The sequence below is a fragment of the Scyliorhinus canicula genome, chromosome 13 (assembly GCF_902713615.1).
Source record: "Scyliorhinus canicula chromosome 13, sScyCan1.1, whole genome shotgun sequence".
Taxonomy (NCBI): domain Eukaryota; kingdom Metazoa; phylum Chordata; class Chondrichthyes; order Carcharhiniformes; family Scyliorhinidae; genus Scyliorhinus; species Scyliorhinus canicula.
This window is the reverse complement of record NC_052158.1, coordinates 12,748,738-12,772,643: the sequence shown is the minus strand read 5'-3', so window position 1 is coordinate 12,772,643 and position 23,906 is coordinate 12,748,738. Positions and strand designations below refer to the sequence as shown.

Below are 23,906 nucleotides of genomic sequence, written 5' to 3'. Positions count from 1 at the left end.
TATCAGGGTTTCTTTAAAAACTATATTTATAGGATATTTGCAATTTTTATAATAATAACAATAACTGACAAAATAATGGTACAATAAACATTTCCACCCCCATCACAATTTTCACACACCTCAAACCATAAAATGACAGTCTGGCCCTCCCCCCTTTGGAATTCTGCTTCTGCTGACATATAAATGTTCCCAGGAAGTTGATTATGGCTGCCACCTCCGGGTGAACCCGAGCATTGATCCTCTTAAGGCGAACTTTATTTTCTCGAGACTGAGAAACCCAGCCATGTCACTAACCCAGGTCTCTACACTCGGGGGCTTCGAGTCCCTCCACATTAACACGATCTGTCTCCGGGCTACCAGGGAGGCAAAGGCCAAAACGTCAGCCTCTTTCGCCCCCTGAACTCCCGGCTCTTCCGACACTCCAAAGATCGCCATCTCTGGACGGCACCACCCGTGTTTGGAGTACCGTGGACATCACCCTAGTGTAACCCTGCCAAAATCCGCTAAGCTTCAGGCATGCTCAAAACATGTGGACATGATTTGCTGGGCTTCCCGCGCACCTCGCACACCTGTCCTCTGCCCCAAAAAACGTGCTCATCTGGGCCACTGTCATGTGTGTCCGGTGGACTACCTTGAACTGTATCAGGCTCAGCCTGGCACATGATGAGGAGGTATTAACCCTGCTTAGGGCAATTGCCCACAGACCCACCTCTATCTCTCCCCCTAGCTCGCCTTCCCACTTGCCCTTGAGCTCCTCCACCGGAGTTTCTGCCGATTCCAACAGTTCCTGGTGGATATCTGATACCTTCCCCTCTCCCACCCAGGTACTGGAGACTACTCTGTCCTGCATCCCCCGTGGCAGCAGCAGCGGGAAGGCCGGAGCCTTCCTTCTCAAGAAGTCTCGTACCTGCAGATACCTAAACCTGCTGGCAATTCAAATTTATCCTCCAAGGCTGTCAAGCTGGGGAAGCTCCCGCCTATAAATAGATCCCCCATCCTCCTAATTCCTGCCCTTTGCCTTCTCCGGAACCCATTATCCAGCCTTACCGGTAGAAACAGATGGTTATTATAAATCGGGGTCCAAACCGTTGCTCCCTCCACTTTCTTATATCTCCTCCACTGCTCCCAGATTCTCAGAGCTGCCACCACCACCAGACTTGTGGAGTATCGGGCCGGCAAGAACGGAACAGGTGCTCTTATCAGTGCTCTCAAATTGGTGTCTTTACATGGTGCCGCCTCCATTTGCTCCCACACGACCACCCACCCTCCCCAACTATCCACTTCCTAATCATGGCTATATTAGCCGCCCAGTAGTAATTGCAAAAGTTCAGCAGCGCCAACCCATCCTCCCCCCGATTGTGCTCCATGAACACTTTCTTCACTCACGGGGTTTTACCCGCCCCACACAAAAACCTTATTTGCCCGTTTAAAAAAGGCCCTTAGGATGGAGATGGAGAGGTATTGAAAGGCAAACAGAAATCTGGGGAGGACCTTCATTTTCACGGTCTGTACCCTGCCCGCCAATGATAGCGGGAGCATGTCCCATCTCTTAAAGCCCTCTTTCATTTGTTCTGCCAACCGGGATAGGTTTAACTTGTGCAGTGCCTCCCATTCCCGGGCCACCTGGATTCCCAGATACCGAAAGCTCTTCCCTACCATTCTAAGCGGCAGCTTTCCCAGTCTCTTCTCCTCTCCTCTTGCCTGGATCACGAACATCTCGCTTTTCCCCAATTTATACCCCAAAAAATTACCAAATTCTCCGAGCATAACTTCCCCCATCCCCTCCAACGGGTCTGAAATATACACGAGCAGGACATCTGCATAAAACGAGCCATGGTGCTCCACCCCCTCACCCCCTCTGAACCAGCCCTTTCCAGTTCCTAGAGGCTCTTAACGCCATGGCCAGTGGATCTATGGCCAGAGCAAACAGTAGCGGGGAGAGGTGTAGTTTGAAATACCCAACCTCAACCGGTTCGTATGCACACTAGCTACTGGTGCCTGATAGAGCAACCGCACCCAGTCAATGAAGCTCTCACCAAACCCAAACCTTCCCAGCGCCTCCCACAGGTAATCCCACCCCACCCAATCAAAAGCCTTCTCCGCATCCATCGCGACCACCACTTGCATCTCCTCTCCTTCTGAGGGCGTCATGATAACATTTAAAAGTCTTTGAACATTGGCCGTGAGTTGTCTGCCCTTTACAAATCCCATCTGTCTTCCCCTATCACCCCCGGGACACAGTCCTCTATCCTTATGACCAGTATCTTAGCCAGCGGTTTGGCGTCCACATTCAGTAGAGAAATCGGCCTGTATGACCCGCATTGCTCCGGATCCTTCTCGCGTTTCAGGATCAATGAAATCGAGGCCTGCAACATTTTTGGGGGGAGGACTCCCTTCTCTCTTGCTTCATTAAATGTCCTCACCTGCAGTGGGCTTGATATCTCCGAAAATATCTTATAGAATTCCACCGGGTAGCCGCCAGGCCCGGGGCCTTGCCCGACTGTATGCCCTCCAGCCCCTTGATTATTTCCTCAATCTCAATTGGGGCTCCCAGCCCCTCCACCAGATCCTCATCTACCCTCGGGAACCTCAATTGACCCAAAAACTGTCTCATCTCCTGCACGCGAGCCGGGGGTTCCGACTCATATAATTTGCTGTAAAAGTTCTGAAAAACCACATTCACCCCCATTGGGTCCAGGACAGTGTTCCCGCCTCTACTCTTTACTCTCCCTATCTCCCTGGCCGCCTCCCTTTTTCTGAGCTGGTGCACTAACATTCTGCTTACCTTTTCCCCATACTCATAGATAACCCCTCTTGCCTTCCTCAGCTGTTCCACCACTTTCCCTGTGGTCAACAGCCCAAACTCCACCTGTAACATCCGCCGCTCCCTCAGTAGCCCCGCGTCCTGGGCCTCTGAGTATCTCCTGTCCACCTGGAGTATCTCCCCCATTAGCCTATTCCTCTCAGCCCGTTCCACCTTTTCTCTGTGGGCTTGTATCGAGATTAATTCCCCTCTGACTACTGCTTTCAAAGCTTCCCAGACCGTTGCTGCAGAGACCTCCCCCGTATCATTTGTTTCCAGGTAGTTCTGGATGGACTTGTTCACCCGCCCACAGACCGCTTCGTCTGCTAATAATGCCACATCCAGCCTCCATAGCGGGCGTTGTCCTCCCTCCAAGCTAACCCGTAGATCCATCCAATGCAGGGCATGATCCAACACTGCGATTGCCGAGTACTCAGTATCCACTGCCCCGGTATTAGCACCCTGCTCAGAACAACAAAGTCGATGCGAGAGTTTACCCTGTGGACATGTGAGAGAAAAGAAAATTCCTTCGCCCTTGGCCATGCAAACCTCCATGGGTCTACTCCCCCATCTGTTCCATAAACCCATCAATTCCTTTGCCGCTGCCGGCCTCCTCCCTGTCCTGGATTTCGATTGGTCCAACTCTGGATCAATGACTCTGTTATAATCTCCATTCATGATCAAGTTATGTGACTCTAGGTCTGCGATCTTACCGAACACCCACCTCTCAAATTCCACATTGTCCCAATTTGGAGCATATACATTCACGAGTACCACCCGCACCTCCTCAAGCTTCTCACTCACCATTGTGTACCTGCCCTCCCGTGTCTGACACAATTCTCCCTGCCTCGAATGCCACCCGTTTATTAATCAAAATCACTACCCCCCTGGTCTTTTAGTCCAGCCCTGAGTGGAATACTTGGCCAAACCACCCCTTCCTCAATCTAGTCCGGTATGTAACCTTTAGTTGTGTCTCTTGTAACATTGCCACGTCCGCATTCGGCCCCCTCAAATGCGGGAACACGTAAGCCCTCTTGATCGGCCTGTTCAGCCCTCTAACGTTTCATGTAATCAGTCTGGTCGGGGGACTTCCAGCTAACCCACCCCTCCCCCGCTCAGAGGAGCACATTGCCCTGGGCCCGGAGTCACATGTAGGCCAGACCATGCAAAGACAGCGGATTTCCTTCCCTAAAATGCATTAATAAACCAGATGGGGTTTAAAAACAATCAAGGATTAGGGACCAGCTTTGTTTTCCAGATTTATTAATTGCACTTGAAAGCCACCCGGTGCCATGGTTGGATTTGAACTCATTAGCATTAGTCTGGGCTTCTGGCTTAGTGACACTAAATACTGTCTCCCCCAGAGCCAGAGGGCAGGAGAAGACTCGAGTGGACATTTGGGCCGAGTGGTCTATTTTGGTCCAGTAAATTCGATTCAATTTTCAATTGCAAAATTCAAGGATCACAATGGTCGGAGCACAGAAAGAGACCTTTTGACCCAGCGACCCCATACTGGCAATTCAGAAGAACAATTCAGCTAGCCCCACTCACCCGCACTTTCTCACAGACCAGAATTGATGAGGCAGTGACGTCAAGCACAAAGGAATTCAGAAAGCCTCAATGTCGATTGGCAGTCCAATTGTTGGCACTGCTGCCTCACGGCGCCGAGGACCCGGGTCACTGTCCGCGTGGCGTTTGCACATTCTCCCTGTGTCTGCGTGGGTCTGAACCCCACAGCCCAAAAGGATGAGCGGGGTAGGTGGATTGGCCCATTATTGGGAAAAAAAGAATTGTGTACTCTAAGTATATATATTTTTAAAAAAATGGTGGTTGGCAGTCACACTGCTTTCACCAACAATGCCCATTGCAAGATAGACCCTGATCCACTTAAAAAGGAAAAATGTTATGGGCCAGAGTTTAGAGAACCCCCAAGTGTATCATGGAGTTCACCTGATCCACAACTTTTAATAGATTGTGGTATGGGGAGCACACGCCCCACTCTACAGGTGTGGTGCAGCAGAAATGGAAAAGTATTTTTTAAAGCAAAACAATGTTTATTCTATGAACTCAAATTAACCTTTTTAAAACATACAGTGAACATCTTAGCAACCATCAATTCAAATACAGCCCCCAAAGAATACAACCCTAAGTAATCCTTTAAGCTTTCCTTTTAACATCCACAAGACGTAAAACACCTTTTACCAGAAGCACATTAGGTTTACGTTCACTGCTGAGAACATTTATAATTCTGAACTCACCAAATGATCAAGAGATAGTCTTTTCCTGGCAGAGAGATCAACAGTACAGCTGCTTTGTCTGGCTTCAGCTCCCACACTGAAAACAAAACTAAAACACACCCTGCAGCAAACAGCCTAAAACAAAGGTAAAAAGCTGACAGACAGCCCAGCTCCACCCATTCTCTGACATCACTACAGTAGTAAACCTTCTTAAAGATGCTCTCACTGCAGATATTTATATACACACCCATTTATAAACACCCATTTCTTAAAGGTACTCTCACTACAGATATTTATATACACACCCATTTATAAACACCCATTTCTTAAAGGTACTCTCACATGACAAAAGGACGACAAAAATTGGAAAAATCAGACACTAGTTCAAGATGCATTGTGACAATTCACCAAGGCTCCTTCGAAAGCACTATCCAAACCCGCAACCTCCACTACCTTGAAGGACAAGGGTATCAGATTCATGGGAACACCACGACTTGCCAGTGTTTCTCCAAGCCACACATTGTCCTGATTTGGAAATGAATCATCATTTCTTTACTGATGTTGGGTCAAAGTTATGGAACTCCCGTGCTAACAGCAATGTGGCCATGCCTATACACCAGGGCCTGCAGTGGTTTAAGAAGGCAGCTTCGCCCACCACCTCAGTTGTTAGCCTTACCAGTGATGCTTACACTCCGTGAAAGTATTTTTTTAAATAGCCAGACAGGGTCAAACAAGTTCGACATTTGGATGAAGAGGTTTCTTCCGGTTTCTTGACTGAATCTCTTGGTGACGATCTCAGATTAATGGTCTGTAGTTATGTTCTTGCCCGCAAGAGGAAGCCGGTTCTGACAACATCCTGGCAAAAGGACTGAAAACGTATCGTCCAGACCTAGATGCATCCCAAGCCAAGCTCCACTGAAGGAGAGGCGGTCGAATGGCTCATTCGGAGAGCTGGTCACAGACGTGATGGGCTGAATGGCCTTCGTCAGTGCTGCAATAAATCTGCAATATAAAAGAAGTGCGCATTATGTAAGAGATCAATGGTCAGCATGGTAGCATTGTGGATAGCACAATTGCTTCACAGCTCCAGGGTCCAAGGTTCGATTCTGGCTTGGGTCACTGTCTGTGTGGAGTCTGCACATCCTCCCCGGGTGCTCTGGTTTCCTCCACAGTCCAAAGATGTTCAGGTTAGGTGGATTGGCCATGATAAATTGCCCTTAGTGTCCAAAATTGCCCTTAGTGTTGGGTGGGGTTACTGGGTTATGGGGGTAGGGTGGAGGTGTTAACCTTGGGTAGGGTGCTCTTTCCAAGAGTCGGTGCAGACTTGATGGGCCGAATGGCCTCCTTCTGCACTGTAAATTCTATGATCTATGATTTGGGATTTATCAAGGATAGATTTAGACTTGCGAAGTATGGACTGGAGCAGGGGAAAATATTTCGATACATGCAGGTTATAGACTTTGCCAGAAAGGAGAGACAGAGCTGTCCAGTAGAGCCAGCCTCCACATTGCTGGAGGAGGTGCTGATGACAGGGGAACTGGAGAAGGGGTTAGTGTCGGTGGTTTACGGGGCTATTTTGGAAGAGGAGAAGGCACCGCTGGAAGGGATCAAGGCAAAGTGGGAGGAAGAGTTGGGAGAGGGTATGAAGGAGGGTTTCTGGTGTGAGGTGCTCCGGAGGGTGAATGCCTGCACCTCGTACGCGAGGTTGGGGCTGATACAGCTGAAGGTGGTGTATAAAGCGTCCCTTACAAGGGTGAGGATGAGCCGGCTCTTTGAGGGGGTAGAAGATGTGTGTGAACGTTGCGGGGACAAGGGGCCCCGCGAACCATGATCGTATATTTTGGGTCTGTCCAAAACTGGAGGATTACTGGAAGGAAGTTTTTAGGGTAATCTCTAAAGTGGGGCACGTGAAACAGGACCCGGGCCCTCTGGAGGCCATATTCGGGGTGTCGGACCAGCCAGAGTTGGAAACGGATGCAGAGGCAGATTTTGTTGCCTTCGCCCCATTGATCGCCGGAAAGGCTGATCCTGTTGGGATGGAGATCAGCCTCTCCACCCTGTGCCCTGGCGTGGCGGGGGGAACCTGCTAGAATTCCCGACTCTTGAGAAAGTCAAATTTGAACTGAGGGGAAGGATGACGGGGTTATATTCATTGGCGTTATTCATTGTGCACTTTCAAGAATTGGATTACATTGAACTTTGGAGGGGCGGGGGACGTTGGGAGGGATGGTGGACTATGTGTTAATGGTGACTATGGGTGATTGCTGATTCCTTTATCTTATTTGTTTATGTTAACATGTGGCATGCTGTTTGTGAATTTGGTGGGAGGATGGTATTGTTTGAACATAGAACATAGAACGTACAGTGCCGAAGTAGGCCATCCGGCCCATTGAGTCTGCACCTCCCCATTTAAGCCCTCACTTCCACCCTATCCCCGTAACCCAATAACCTCTCCTAACCTTTTTGGACACTAAGGGCAATTTATCATGGCCAATCCACCTAACTGCACGTCTTTGGACTGTGGGAGGAAACCGGAGCACCCGGAGGAAACCCACGCACACACGGGGAGGATGTGCAGACTCCGCACAGACAGTGACCCAACGTGGAATCGAACCTGGGACCCTGGCGCTGTGAAGCCACAGTGCTATCCACTTGTGCTGCCGTGCTGCCCTGTTGTTAGTGATATGGGGATTGACATTGCATTCGTTACTGATTATTGTTTATTGATGGTGAGTGTAAATTTGGGAGAAAATGTGAAAAAGGAGGGGAATAAAAGTATTTTTGAAAAAAGGATAGTGTCACATGAGAGTACCTTTAAGGAATGGGTGTTTATCAAATAGCTGTAGTGGGTGTACCTTTAAGAAATAGGTGTTTATCAAATAGTTGCAGTGATGTCAGAGTGTGGGTGGAGCTGGGATTTTGTCTGTGGCTTTTTACTTTCGCTTGAAGCTCAAAGTTGGTGTGTGTCTATGTATCAGTTTTGTTTTCAGAGGTGGAGCTGCATCCAGCCAAACAAGGTGTAATTTTGATCTCTTTGCATGTAAAGAATGTCTTCAGATCACTTGCTAATTTAAAAGTGATAACTGCTCTCAGTAGAGCATTTAAACCTGCTGTCTTTGTTAAAGAGAGTGTATTTGTCTTATGGATGTTTCTGGGAAAGATTAAGGGTTACTTATAGAGTACTGTATTCTTTGGGGGAGTATCTGAGTTGATAGTCGCTAAGATGTTTATCGTGTATTTATAACATGTTAACTGGATTCATAGAATAAACATTGTTTTGCTTTAAAACTACTTAAGATCTCTGCTGCATCACACCTATTAAGTGAGCCCTTGTGCTCCCCATCACCAAAATCTATTAAAAGTTGTGGGTCAGGTGAACTCCATGATACACTTTGATGTTCTCTAAACCCTGGCCCATAACAATAGATTTAGACTTGGTTTTTGATCTGTTTCATATATCAAGGTTAATGAAACCTGGAGCTTGTATGCAGATTGTATATCTACCATTGCCATGAGTCCGTATTCACCATTTACACCTCATTCTCCTACAGATATGTATGCCTTTGGGGTGACATCTGATGTTGATAGGCGAGAACTGAACGTACTATCATCTCTAAAACCTGGCGAATATCATTCCTTTGTTATCCGAAACACCTTGGAACTGGTCAAAGCTTTTGATAAAATATTAGGTATGGATTTTATTTCCTTGAATGGTTTTTGTTTAAACGGTTGAACTCTGACTGATGATCGCGTTATCCGAACTCTGAGTTGGCAGGGGGCGGTGACGGTCCAGGTCACCAAATTTCAAAACACCCTTTATATTCATCAATTAAACCAACTGTCGCAACCCTAATGATAAGTCGGAGGAATTAAAAGTGCTGGGTAGCACTTAAAGTTGATAAGTCGCAGGGACAAGATGGAAAGTGTCCAAGGATGCAGAACACAGTTGGAGTGGAACTTGTGGAGGCATTGACCATAACGTTTCAATTCTTCATAGATATCGGAGAAAAAGTGTGATTAGGGGAAAGGTGAAATGCAAATATTACAGCCTTGTTCAAGAAGCCCTGTAACTTTGCTTTAATCTGAATGGTATGAGACATTTAGAAAGTGATGATCCAGTACAAAATTAACAGTCACAGAGAAAATATGGATTAATTAAGGTGTTACTGTGTTAGATGGGGTTGTTGGGTTAGAGTTCGGTTGTGGGACTAGATAGGGTGCACTTTCAGAGGGCTGGTGCAGAGGCGATGGGCCAAATGGCCTCTTCTGCATCGTAGGGATTCTATGAAAGGCAACACTGATTTGTTGTAAACAAATTGTACATCAGATTGCGTGTCTGTGTGTGTCATTGTGAGCCACTGTTTGTGTATCTGTGTGTGTGAGTGCCTGTCTCTCTCATTGAGCACCGATTACTCATAGATCCTGGGGTGATTGAGCATTGATTACTGATGGATATAAGAGTGATTAAGTACTGATTACTGATGGTTATGGTGATGATTGAGTTCTGATCACTAATGGTTCTGGTGATGTTTGAGTACTGATTTCAGATTTGTACGGAATGATTGAGTACTGATCACTGATGGATATGGTGATGATTGAGTATTGATTTCTGATTGCTACAGGGATGATTGAGTACTGATTACAGATGGAGATGGTGATGATTGCATGTTGATTACGGATAGAAATTGGATCATTGAGTCCTGATGACTGATTGATATGGGAATGAGCGAATTTCTAATTGGTAAGAGGATAATTGAGTACTGATTTCTGATTGATATGGGGATGATTGAGTCCTAATTACTGATGGATATGGGGATGATTGAGTACTGATTACTGATGGATATGGGGTGATTGTTTGCTGGTTATTGATTGATACTTGGATGTTTTGAGTACTGAATTTTGATTTGTACATGGATGATTTAGTATTGATTTTTGATTGGCGCGGGGATGATTGAGTACTGATTACTGCTGGATAGAGAGGTGATTGAGTACTGATTACTGCTGGATAGAGAGGTGATTGAGTACTGATTACTGCTGGATAGGGAGGTGATTGAGTACTGATTACTGCTGGACAGGGAGGTGATTGAGTACTGATTACTGCTGGATAGGGAGGTGATTGAGTACTGATTACTGCTGGATAGGGAGGTGATTGAGTACTGATTACTGATGGATTCAGGGATGATTGCGTCCTGATTACTGATGGCTGTGTGGATAAAGATTGAGTGGTGATTACTGATGGATATGAGATGATTGTGTACTGATTACTGATTGATACGTGGATGTTTGAGTACTGAATTCTGATTTGTACACGGATGATTTAGTATTGATTTTTGATTGGTACATGGATGGTTGAGTACTAATTACTGCTGGATAGGGAGATGATTGAGTACTGATGGATGGGGGGATGATTGAGCACTCATTACTGATGGATTTGGGGATGATTGAGCACTGATAATTGATGTATAGGTGGATGATTATATTCTGATTAATGATGGATAAGGGGATGATGAGTTTGGGTTACTGATTGCTGTGGGGGTGATTGAGTCTGATCGATTTGGGGATGATTGTGTCCTGATTACTGATGGATATGAGATGATTGAGTACTGGGGCGGAATTCTCCAACCCCCCCGCGATTCTCCGACCCGCGGTGGCCGAAGTCCCGCCGCTGACAGGCATCTCCCGCCGGCGGGAATCAAAACACCGGCCTGACCGGCGGGATTGGCGGCGCAGGCGGGCTCCGGGGTCCGGGGGGGGTGGTGGGTGCGGGGCGATCTGATCCTGGGGGGGGGGGGTGCCCTCACGGTGGCCTGGCCCGCGATCGGGGCCCACCAATCGCCGGGCGGGCCTGTGCCGTGGGGGGCACTCCTTTTCTTCTGCCCCACCATGGCCTTCACCATGGCGGGGGCGGAAGACACCCCCCTCCCTTGCGCATGCGCCGGTATGACGTCAGCAGCCACTGACGCACCGGCACATGCGCGGACTTCCGCCGGCCGGCGAAGGCCTTTCAGCCCCAGCTGGCATGGCGCCAAAGGCTATTCGCGCCGGAGCCACTGCGGAGCGGGCCTAGCCCCTCAATGTGAGGGCTTGGCCCCTAAAGGTGCAGAGAATTACACACCTTTGGGGAGGCCCGACTCCGGAGTGGTTCACGCCACTCCATCCCACCGGGACCCCCCCGCCCCGATTCTCCCCACCCCAGCGAGAATCCCAGCCCTGATTACTGATAGATATAGTGATGATTGAGAACTGATTATTAATGGTCGTGGTGATGATTGAATGCTGATGATTACGGGGATGTTTGAGTACTGATTACTGATCGATATGGGATGAATGATTACTGGTTACTAATGGGTATGGGTGATGATTGAGTATTGATTATGGGTAGATATGGTGAAGATTAAGTACTGATACAGATGGATATGCTGATTGTTGAGTACTGATTGCAAAGGGGTGATTGAGTATTATTATGGGCCAGGGTTCAGAGAACACCAAAGTATATCATGGAGTTCACCTGACCGACAACATCTAATAGATTTTGGTTATGAGGAGCACAAGGACCCACTTTCCAGGTGTTATGCATCAGAGATCTTAGGTAATTTAAAACAAAACCATGTTTATTCTATAAATCCTGTTAACATTTTATAAACACACGTATCAACTACCAACACAAATACCCCCCCACTGGTACAGTACTCAAAAGGTAACCCTTAATAACTTTCCTCACAACATCCATAAGCCAAACACCCTTTTTTCCTACAAAAACAGTAGGTTGGAATTCCTTACAGACAACTGGTATTACTTTGAAGTTATCAAGTGGGCTGAAGATATTCTTTAGCATGCAGAGAGAGAGACACCAGAAACACCTTCTTTGTTTGAATACAGCTCCCAACTGAAAACGAAACCAAAAAAACTCAGAGCCACAAGGCAGCTTCCAGCTCAAAACGAAAGTAAAAGACGGAATCACAGCCCAGCTCCACCCACAGTGACATCATTGCAGCCATGTGATAAAACACACTTTTCTTTTTTTTTTAATTAATTTAGAGTACCCAATGAATTTTTCCCAATTAAGGGCCAATTTAACGTGGCCAATCCAGCTAACCTGCACATCTTTGGGTTGTGGGGGCGAAACCCACGCAGACACGAGAAGAATATGCAAACTCCACACGGACAATGACCCAGAGCCGGAATCGAACCTGGGACCTCAGCACTGTGAGGAAGCAGGGCTAACCCATTGTGTTTTACACTTAATTTGCTCTGTTTAATCACCTTGCTCTAGAGTCGCCAGGTATCTTTATGATACCACCACGAGGTTCAAAGCCAAGTGCTGATCAATAACTCAATACACCAGTTAGTAAGTTTCAAATCAAAACACATTTATTATACACACAGTCAATCACTACTAATGCATAAAACTCTACTTACTAGCCTATCTCTAACACTAAAAGGCCAATACTTAGCTCTGGAAATGGCCCACCAGGTCAGGGGAACAATGGCCTTTCGTTCGATTCTGAGTCTGCAGGCTTCAAGCTGGTATGCACTAGTAGCTAAGAGTGTCTATCTCATAGCGTGCGTTGACTGGACACTTACTTGTTTGGTGCAGCTGCTAGGCAGGTCTCTCCGAGTTGAGAGTCACGGTCAAGAGTTGTTTCGAGCTGCTGAGAGACCCTGCCAAGAAGGACGAACTGAACTTGGGGGCTCTATTTTATAGCCCCCAGGGGTTTCGCGCCCTTTTGGGCGGTCCCCGGACTTGGTCCCAATTAATTGGACCAAGTCCCAATCATTTGAATCGGTTTCTCCAATACTGGAGCTGTTCCCTGATCGCTGGGCGGTTACTTGGTGTCCGTTAGTCTTCCTTTGTCCTGGCTCCCGCTGGCGCCGGGGAGTCTGGTTTGGTCCCGATTGCTTCAATGTATCTAATTGTTCCTGGGGATCGCTCATTAACATGCAGATGGTTGCTGGTTTCGGTTCTGCCTAGGTTTTTGCAAGTCCTAATACACAGGAAACCTTGCACCTGCTTGTTTCTCTGTGCCTGGCCACTTTTCCCTGCATTCTTTGCGGGCCTCCATTTTGGAATCGGGAAGTGGCCACCCCAGGTGGCTACACCACCGTGCTGTCTAAAGCACACTTTTCTTAAAGGGACCCTCACATGATAGTACAGATAACTGACAGATTTGCGGATTATTGAGTATTGCCTGCGATGGATATGGGAATAATAGAGTACAGATGTGGTGTTTGCACATTCTCCCCGTGCCTGCATGGGTCTCATCTCCACAATCCAGCAGAAATGTTGGATAGGTTGATTGACCATATTAAATTGCCCCTTAAATGGAAAACTTTTTTGAAATATTGATGGACATGCGGGTGATTGAATCCTGATCACTGATGGATAGATGGATGATTGGGAACTGGATACTGATGGTTTTGGGGAGATTTGAGAACTGATTGCTCTTTGATGTGGTGATGATTGAGTACAAAATACTGATGGGTATGGGGATGATTGAGCAATGATCATTGATGGTTACAGGGATGATTGCATACTGATTACTGATGGATACAGGGTTGATTGAGCACTAATATTGATGGTCGGGGGTTAATTGGGTACTGATTATTAATGGATACGTGGATGATTTTGTAATGATTACTGGTGGATTCGGAGATGATCGAGTCCTGATTACCGATCATAGAATCATAGAATTTACAGTGCAGAAGGAGGCCATTCGCCCCATCGAGTCTGCACCAGCCCTAGGAAAGAGCACCCCACGTAAGCCTACACCTCCACCCCATCCCCATAACCCATCAACCCCAGCTAGCCTTTTTGGGCACTAAGGCCAATCCACCTAACCTTCACGTCTTTGGACTGTGGAAGGAAACCGGAGTATCCGGTGAAAACCCACGCAGACACAAGGAGAACGTCCACCTGGGCAGTGACCCAAGCCGGGAATCGAACCTGGGACCCTGGAGCTGTGAAGCCACAGTGCTAACCACTGTGCTACCATGCTGATGGCTTTGGTGATAATTGATCTCCTGTTACTTTTGGATACTGCTAAGTTTGAATATTAATTAATGAAACGGCTCACAAAAGTTGTCAGGAAGGCGAGGGATGAGAGGATATTAAGAGGCTTCCAGATATTTTGGACAAGTTCGAGTGAAATGAAAAAATGAAATGAAAATCGCTTATTATCACAAGTAGGCTTCAAATGAAGGTACTGTGAAAAGCCCCTAGTCGCCACATTCCGGCACCTGTCCGGGGAGGCTGGTACAGGAATTGAACCGTGCTGCTGGCCTGCCTTGGTCTGCTTTAAAAGTCAGCTATTGAGCCATGTGCTAAACCAGCCCATGGTGAAATGCTTTGCATTTGCAGTATAATGTGGACGAATGCAGTTATCCATTTCAGATTGAGAAACAGAAAGGTCGAGTATTATTGAAATAGTGATAGTTTGGAAAATGTTGAAAAAGGAATCTGGTTGTCCTTGCAACAGCTGGGATGGCAAATGATACGTTGTCTTTCATTGCAAGAGGACTTGAATACCGAGAGAAGAATATCTTAGTGCATCTGCACAAGGCCTTGGCAAAACCACTTGGAGTACTGTGTGCAGTTTTGGTATCCTTATCAAAGGATATGTTTGCCAGAGAGTGAGTGCAGCGAATGTTCCCCAGATTGTCTTCCGAGGAGAGTTTGGGCCTGTATTCACTGGAATTTAGAATAAGAGGGAATCTAATTGAAACATATAAAATTTTGATAAGGTTGGACACACTGGATACAGCGATGTCATTGCTTCTGGCTGGGGGGGTGGGGGGCTCAAGAACACAGGGTCACGGTCCCAGGATACGGGTTAGGCCATTTGGGACTGAGTAGAAGAGAAACATCTTTACTCAGTGAACCTGTGGAATTCTCTACCACAGAAGGCTGTGGAGGCCAAATCACATTTAAGAAGGAAGTACATAACGTTCTAGACTGAAAAGGTGTCAAGGAGGCCGGGGAGAATAATTGGTGCTTAATGATCACTGTAACCAACATAGAAAGACAAATTACTCTGTGTTTTGTGGCTGCTTTCAAGCCCTATTGCTAATCTTGTGTTTGTGGATGTGTGACAGTCTTCCGCTCCTCTTCATTCTTCTAGACTTTACCACAATTGGTGATCTGTGTGGAGTTGCTGACGAAACTTCTGACGCCACCGTGAGACAGAAACAGCCTTGGCACGCTTTCATGGAAATTCCGGTAGGCTTAATCACACTTGAATTATACTTAATCGCAATGACGGAAGATTACTATCAAGGTCTCAGTAGGTTTTACTCTCAATGACAGAGATCTCCAGGACTAATTTTCCTTGCAGGATGATTTGTTAGTGCAATTGGGAAGGGGACAGACTTAACTTGACAAGAGGTCTTGGAACTAGGAAGTAATATTAAAGCGGGAATAGCAGGGTGCACTGAGAATTGGGAATGACAGGTAGCACTTGAGTTGAAAATAGTGTATTCGGAAATAGGTATCATTGGAGGTAGAGAAACAAGTAATTTTCTCCAGTCCAATTTAGGTTTGTGGTGCGTGTATGATCATGCATAGAGTATGGTAAATAGGATAGGTGAGTTTCAGGCGCCTATAGTCATGTGGATGTAGAATGTTGTGGTGATACCAAAGACGTAGCTCAAAAAGGGCAGGACTGAGTTTTAACAATTCCTAATACAAGGTTTTCAGGAAGGATCAGGAAATAAAGAAAGGAGGAGGCAATGGCAGTGTTTCTTTTTAAAATTAGAGTACCCAATTCTTTTTTTCCAATTAAGGGGCAATTTAGCGTGGCCAATTCACCTATCCTGCACATCTTTGGGTTGTGGGGGCGAAACCCACACAGACACGGGGAGAATGTGTAAACTCCACACGGACAGTGACCCAGGGCTGGGATCGAACCGGAGACCATGGCGCCGTGATGCAGTTGTGCTAGACACTGTGCCACCGTGCTGCCCCAGGAATGGCAGTATTGATTAAAGAGAGCTTTGCAGCTCTGCAGAGAGAGAATGTCCGAGAAAGGGGAAACGAAAAGATCTATTTTGTTTGAACTTTGAAACAATAGGGGTGTTGTTCTGTTGCTTGGTTGAGTTTAGGGGCCACCAACAAGTATAGAGGAACACAGTTGCAATGAAAGTACGACAAAGTGCAGGAATTACATACAAACATATCAATTAGGTGCAGGATTAGGCTGCTCGGTACCTTGTGCCTCCTTCAGCTTTCAACAGGATCATGGCTGATCTGATTGTAACTTCAACCTCACATGCTTGCCTACCCCCGATAACCTTTCACCCTTTGTTAATCAAGAATCCATCTGTCTCAAAAAAAAATTTAAAGACTCTGCTTCCACTGCCTTTTGAGGCAGAGAGTTCCAAAGTGACCCCATATTTTTCGACAGCGCCCCCTCGATCTAGATTCTCTGACACGAGGGAACATTCAACTCCACATCCACCCTGTCAATACCCCTCAGGACCTTGAAGGTTTTGATCAAGTCGCCTCTTACTTTTCTGAACTTCAGTGGATGCAAACCTAACTTCTATAACCTTGCCTCATAAGACATCCCGCCCTTTCCTGGTATTAGTCCAGTAAACCTTCTCTGAACTGCTTCTAATGCATTAACAGAGCCGAGAGGCTCAAGTTCCGCAAGTGTGTGGAGGAGAATTTTCTACACCATTATGTTTCCAGCCCAGTAATGACGGCGGTATTTGTTCTGGAGAATGGAGAAAGTCAAGTGGATCAAATTTCAGTGGGGGATGTGGTGGGAAAAATGAAAACTCAGAAACAATAAGTCATGGATAAGAGCAAGTTTGTTTATTTCTTAACTCTGCAGACGACACGTTCCTCTAACTACAGGAGAGAGAGGAAGGCGCGCCGAGCGCCGCAACCTTCAGTCTTTATACATTCAAAAGATAAGCAGGTTAAACACAGGCATTCATGTAGACAATGGCTGGCTTTCTCTTCTTACTAGTATTTCTCCATTCCATATAAGGAGTTGTTTTTCTCCTGGCTTTACTATCTCGTCCTTCATACAGCTGGCATATCAGTTTCTCTCTCTCTCTAACCTTGCACGCACACACAAACGCCTGCAGCTTTAGTTAATCACACTATTAAGCAGTTATTCAAGATTAAGTATTAAAATTGTCCATTACAGGGAACATCTGGGCAACAGTGAATATTGTTTCGTAAGGGTTTAGTTGACGGAAAAGGACAAAGAGCAATCCATGGTCTGAATAATCAATTGGGCAAGGGCCAATATGAGTGGGATAAGAACAGGTCTGGCCCAGGTAAGTTGTAACCTCAGGTAGCAGACAAAACTGTCATGGAACAACGGGCAGCTTTTAAAGCTGCGATAGTCCAAATACGGTCCAGATATATTTCCACAAAGAGGGAAGGCTGGGCAAACAAATCCAGGGCTCCTTGGATGGCCAAAGAGATAGAGATTGAGATGAAGATGGAAAAATCTGCCAAGGGGTAGTGGTTAGCACAGTTGCATTATAGCTCCTGGGTCCCGGCTGGGGTCACTGTCTGTGAGGAGTCTGCATGTTCTCCCCGTGCATGTTTGGGTTTCCTCTGGGTGCTCCGGTTTCCTCCCACAGTCCAAAGATGTGCAGCTTAGGTGGATTGGCCATGCTAAAATGCCCTTAGGTTAGGTGGGGTTACGGTGGAGGTGTGGTCTTAAGCGGCGTGCTCTTTCCATGAGCCGGTGCAGCCTTGATGGGCCGAATGGCCTCCTTCTGCTCTGTAAATTCTATGAAAATTCGAAGTCCATCGTGAGTAATTAGGATCTGCCTGAAAATGTGATGGAGCCAGCTTCAATCACAGCTTTCCAAAAAAATATTGGTCAGTTGAATGAAGGGAATTTTTTTAGAGGGCTACAGGTAAATAGAGTGCAGAGAGTTGGCATAGACACAATGGACTGAATGGTCTCCTTCTGTGCCCATAGAAAATCATAGAACTTACAGTGCAGAAGGAGGCCATTCAGCCCATCGAGTCTGCACCGACACTTAAAATGAGCATTCTACCCATGTCCACTTCTCCGGTCATTCTACCCTACCGCCTTAAACCCATAAGCTAACCTGTAAGGGACAATTTAGCATGGCCAATCCACCTAACCTGCACATCTTTGACCTGTTGGAGGAAACGGGCGTGCCCGAAGGAATCCCACACAGACACGGGGAGAAAGTGCAAACTCCACACAGACAGTCACCCGAGGCCGGAATTGAACCCAGGTCCCTGGAACTGTGAGCCAGCAGTGCTAACCACTGTGCTGCCGTGCCGCTTTAACAATTATGTACACAGCCCTCTCCATTCTCTTCTTTTATGAAGCAGAATAGGCCAAAAATATCTGGAACAGATCAAAACATATATATCATTCTTAAAGGGCGTGACAGTGTAGATGGATAGAAACTGTTTGCCCTGGTTGGGGAGATTGGTAGATTTTCTTTACTCATTTCTTTACTCTTTGAGATGTAGGCATCACTAGCTTGGTCCGCATTTGTTACCCACCCCCTAATTCCTCATGTTCAGGAGGTCTTGAAGAGCCAATCACATCGCTGTGGATCTGGAGTCACATGTAAACCAGACCAGATAAGGATGGCAGATTTCATAGAATCCCGACAGTGCAGTAGGAGGCCCTTCTGCCCATCAAATTTGGACTGTGGGAGGAAGCCAGAGCTCCTGGAGGAAACCCATACAGACACGGGGAGAAAGTGCAAACTCCATACAGACAGTGACCGGAGGCTGGAGTGCCAGTCACTGTGCCTCTGAGCCGGCCCTTCCCTAAAGGACATCAGTGAACCAGATGAGCTTTTACAACGATCGCCAATGGTTTCCTGGTTATCAGCGAATTTTCACCATGTGCTGTGGTGGGGTTCAAACCCGGGCTCCCACAGCCCTGGGACTGTGAAATACTAGAGCAGTGATAATACCACTGTGCTACTATCACTCCTAAGCAGAGGCCTTGGACCCATGATCAGGGATGAGTATTTAAGAGATTAATGAGATTAGCGAAATGGCTTAACTCAAGGAGGGTTGTGAATCTTTCAAATGCTCTTCCCAGAGAATTGTGGATGCTCAGTCACCAACCGTTTTAAGTCTGGCGTCGATAGATTTTTAGACATTTGGGGAAGAGATTATGAGAGATGGTGGTGGTAGTAGCAGTAGTAATCCAGCGGCCTAGGCTGGCGACATGGGTTCAAATCCCACCACGACAGTTGGAAGAATTTAAATTCCAAATTTATGACCTGTAATAGAAGACTCTGGAACCCTTTGCGGGAAGGAAATCTGCCATTCTACCTGGCGTACATTTGACTTAATGTAATTGACTCTTAATTGCCCTCTGGAATGGCCTCGCAAGTCACTCAGTTCTGTGGCGTGCAACATCCATTTGCTGCAAAATGATGATTGGGTGGGAAAATTATGGCCCACCGAATTTGCACCAGCCCTTAGAAAGAGCACCCCACTTAAGGTGCGTTCTCTGAGAACTCTGAGAACAGGTTCACAAGAATGATCCTTGGAATGAAGAGCTTGTCATAGGAGGAGCGGTTGAGAACTCTGGGTCTGTACTCGTTGGAGTTTAGAAGGATGAGCATAGAACATAGAACATAGCATAAAAGTGTGAGGTGATTCATTTTGGAAGGAATAACAGGAAGACTGAGTACTGGGCTAATTATAAGATTCTTGGTAGTGTGGACGAGCAGAGAGATCTCGGTGTCCATATCCATAGATCCCTGAAAGTTGCCACCCAGGTTGAGAGGGTTGTTAAGAAGGCATAGAACATAGAACATAGAACAGTACAGCACAGAACAGGCCCTTCGGCCCTCGATGTTGTGCCGAGCAACGATCACCCCACTTAAACCCACGTAACCCGTATCCCAACAATCCCCCATTAACCTTACACTACGGGCAATTTAGCATGGCCAATCCACCTAACCCGCACATCTTTGGACTGTGGGAGGAAACCGGAGCACCCGGAGGAAACCCACGCACACACGGGGAGGACGTGCAGACTCCACACAGACAGTGACCCAGCCGGGAATCGAACCTGGGACCCTGGAGCTGTGAAGCATTGATGCTAACCACCATGCTACCATGAGGCCCCAAACATTTTTTTTAGAGTTCCCAATTATTTATTTCCAATTAAGGGGCAATTCAGTGTGGCCAATTCCCCTAACCTGCACATCTTTGTGTTGTGGGGGTGAAACCCATGCAGACACAGGGAGAATGTGCAAACTCCACACAGACAGTGACCCAGGCCCAGGATTCGAACCCGGGTCCTCTGCGCCGCAGTCCCAGTGCTAACCACTGCGCCACATGCTGCCCTCTTTTTTTAGGATCAGAGAAAAGGATTGGAACATTTTCAACTTCCAGGTAGCACCTCAATACTACATTTGACCAAAACATGGAGTGAGTGACATCGGTTTAGGATTAGTTTATTATAAAAGGCAACAAACTCAATGCCTTACATAGCAGCTCATTTTTAAATTAAATGAGACACTATTACAATGGTCTACTTGGGTCCGATCTGTCTTGTAGCTACAATCCAAAATAACAACATGACCAGTTGCTCAACAAAGCCATGTAATCCTCCACAGGAGGAAAATACTAGTTTAAAACTTTGTAGAGGCTTTTTTGCAACTCAGATGCCGGACATTCCTTCACACCCTGCAGCTGCCTTGGAATCCCATTGGTTAACATGTTGTAGCTGAGCAGGCAACAATTAAAGCCCCAGAAACATGTGGAACAAGTCTGTAAATTATAGCTAAAGCCAAGAGTAACAGTTGCTAGAGCAGTAAGCTACTGGACAGACGATCCAAGGAATGCAAATTTAAACCCCATGCATTAAGTGAATTGGGAAATCAAAGGTTGGGATCAGTAAAATTGGTCAGATCACGAGACTCAACTGGTACACGGATACCCTTTTAGGGAAAGTAGCCCATAGTCCTTACTCAATTGGAGACTCCAGTCTCACACCAATGTGTAACTCGGGTGTGGATGAGCAAACTACAACAAATGCTGCAGCAGTTGGTAGTAGCCAGGTCACCCAATTTGGACAGTCAGGTCTAGCTGGCAGCACCAACATCACTGAAAGCGTCATGAGGGAGAGAAAAGTAGTTGGATTTCTAGCCCTCTCGTATGGTCTTTTCTTGGAGAACCAGAGGGCTGTCTTCTCTACTAGGTGGATCAGGCAGAGCTGAATCATTGAGCCCACTTCGAGGAAGAGTGCAGATTTTAGCGAGGACCGAAGTACAAACGGTGTGTTAGCTTTTATTGGTAGAGGAATTGAGTTTCGGAGCCATGAGGTCATGTTGCAGTTGTACAAAACTCTGGTGCGGCCGCATTTGGAGTATTGCGTGCAGATCTGGTCGCCACATTATGGGAAGGATGTGGAAGCATTGGAAAGGGTACAGAGAATATTTACAAGGATGTTGCCTTGTATGGAGTGAAGATCATATGAGGAAAGGCTGAAGGACTTAAGGCTGTTTTCGTTAGAGAGAAGAAGGTTAAGAGTTGACTTAATTGAGGCATACAAGATGATCAGAGGATTAGATAGGGTGGACATTGAGAGCCTTTTTCCTTGGATGGTGATGTCCAGCACGAGGGGACATAGCTTTAAATTGAGGGGAGATAGATATAGGACAGATGTCAGAGGTAGGTTCTTTACTCAGAGAGTAGTACGGGCGTGGAATGCCCTGCCTGCAACAGTAGTGGACTCGCCAACACCAAACGCATTCAAATGATCATTGGATAGGCATTTGGACGATAGGGAATAGTGTAGAGGGACTCTAGAGGGGTTGCACAGGACGGCGCAACATCGAGGGCCGAAGGGCCTGGACTGCGCTGTAATGTTCTATGTTCTAAGCCCACACTTCAAACCTATTCCCGTTACCCAGTAACCCCACCACTAAGGGCAATTTAGCATAACCTAACCTGCACATCTTTGGACTTGTGGGAGGAAACCGGAGCACCCGGAGGAAACCCACGCAGGCACGGGGAGAACGTGCAGACTCCACACAGATAGTGTCCCAAACCAGGAATCGAACCTGGGACCCTGGAGCTGTGAAGCGGCTGTTCTAACCACTGTGCTACGGTGTTGCCCCCTTTTCTCTGCCTCTGTGCCGAGCCGCTGGCTGGCTGGTTGCCTGCCCACCTCATGGCCTCACGGCTTCCCCTGGGCACCGAGGGCAGTCACTAATGCAGCTCTTTTCTCCACACAGGGCATTGGTAAATGCAGTGGGTCCATCCTGACCCCCAGTTGGGTGCTGACAGCTGCTCATTGCTTGAGAGAGGTGCAGACCGCACACGACATCTCCAGGATTACGGTGGATATTGGTAAGTCTTTTCTCACCTTTCCTGGCTGAGAAACGCGATGGGTTGCGTGGGCGTCCTCACTGTTTCAGAGTGAGTTTGATCATAGGCGAGGGAGGGCTCAATTCCTTACTTTGTACCCCTTCCATGATGGATGGGGATAATAGTGGGGTGTATAATCGGCTATTTTCCACCACCCTTCCCCACATTTCCATCAAAGGCTAATTTTAACCCTACTTGTTATAACCATGGTGGATTGGACCTTGACCTTCGCTAACCACGAGGTTCCCACATTCTTTGATGGGCAAGAATGAGTGCTATGGCTGAGGAATATTGCCCTATAAAAGGAGCTGCAGAAAGCCATCTATCTCTGTATCTATGAGTCTATGATCTCTGCAGATCTTGAGTGATGGAGTGCCCAAAGGGCCACCACACCACCTTAGTACTATTGAAATGGGCAGCACGGTAGCATTGTGGATAGCACAATCGCTTCACAGCTCCAGGGTCCCAGGTTCGATTCCGGCTTGGGTCACTGTCTGTGCGGAGTCTGCACATCCTCCCCGTGTGTGCGTGGGTTTTCTCCGGGTGCTCCGGTTTCCTCCCACAGTCCAAAGATATGCAGGTTAGGTGGATTGGCCATGGTAAATTGCCCTTAGTGTCTAAAATTGCCCTTCGTGTTGGGTGGGGTTACTGGGTTATGGGGATAGATAGAGAAATACAGCACAGAACAGGCCCTTCGGCCCACGATGTTGCGCCGAACTTTTGTCCTAGGTTAATCATAGAATTTTGGACAATTTGTCATGGCCAATCCACCCAACCTGCACATCTTTGGACTGTGGGAGGAAACCGGAGTACCCGGAGGAAACCCACGCAGTCACGGGGAGGATGTGCAGACTCCACACAGACAGTGACCCAAGTCAAAATCGAACTTGGGACCCTGGAGCTGTGAAGCAATTGTGCTATCCACAATGCTACCGTGCTGCCCTTAAGAAGTTAACCTACACTCCCTTATTCTACCCTAATCCAAGTACCTATCCAATAGCCGCTTGAAGGTCCATAAATTTTCCGACTCAACTACTACCACAGGCAGTGCATTCCATGCCCCCACTACTCTCTGGGTAAAGAACCTACCTCTGACATCCCCTCTATATCTTCCACCATTTATCTTAAATTTATGTCCCCTTGTAATGGTGTGTTCCACCCGGGGAAAAAGTCTCTGACTGTCTACTCTATCTATTCCCCTGATCATCTTATAAACCTCTATCAAGTCGCCCCTCATCCTTCTCCGTTCTAATGAGAAAAGGCCTAGCACCCTCAATCTTTCCTCGTATGACCTACTCTCCATTCCAGGCAACATCCTGGTAAATCTCCTTTGCACCTTTTCCAAAGCTTCCACATCCTTCCTAAAATGAGGTGACCAGAACTGCACACAGTACTCCAAATGTGGCCTGACCAAGGTTTTGTACAGCTGCATCATCACCTCACGGCTCTTAAATTCAATCCCTCTGCTAACGAACGCTAGCACACCATAGGCCTTCTTCACAGCTCTATCCACTTG

General features: G+C 47.0%; 1 protein-coding gene across 2 annotated transcripts in view; it reads left to right on the top strand.

Moving 5' to 3' along the window:
• Positions 1–23,906, top strand: part of LOC119976391 (complement factor B-like) — a 109,570-nt gene that overhangs the window by 36,375 nt on the left and 49,289 nt on the right. The window contains exons 10-12 of one of the 2 annotated variants that reach the window (XM_038816904.1): positions 8,592–8,729; positions 15,159–15,256; positions 22,258–22,372. In XM_038816904.1, the coding sequence (XP_038672832.1) occupies positions 8,592–8,729; positions 15,159–15,256; positions 22,258–22,372 (351 nt within the window). Of the gene's footprint in view, positions 1–8,591; positions 8,730–15,158; positions 15,257–22,257; positions 22,377–23,906 lie in introns of both variants that reach the window. The other variant, XM_038816903.1, reaches the window with a different exon arrangement.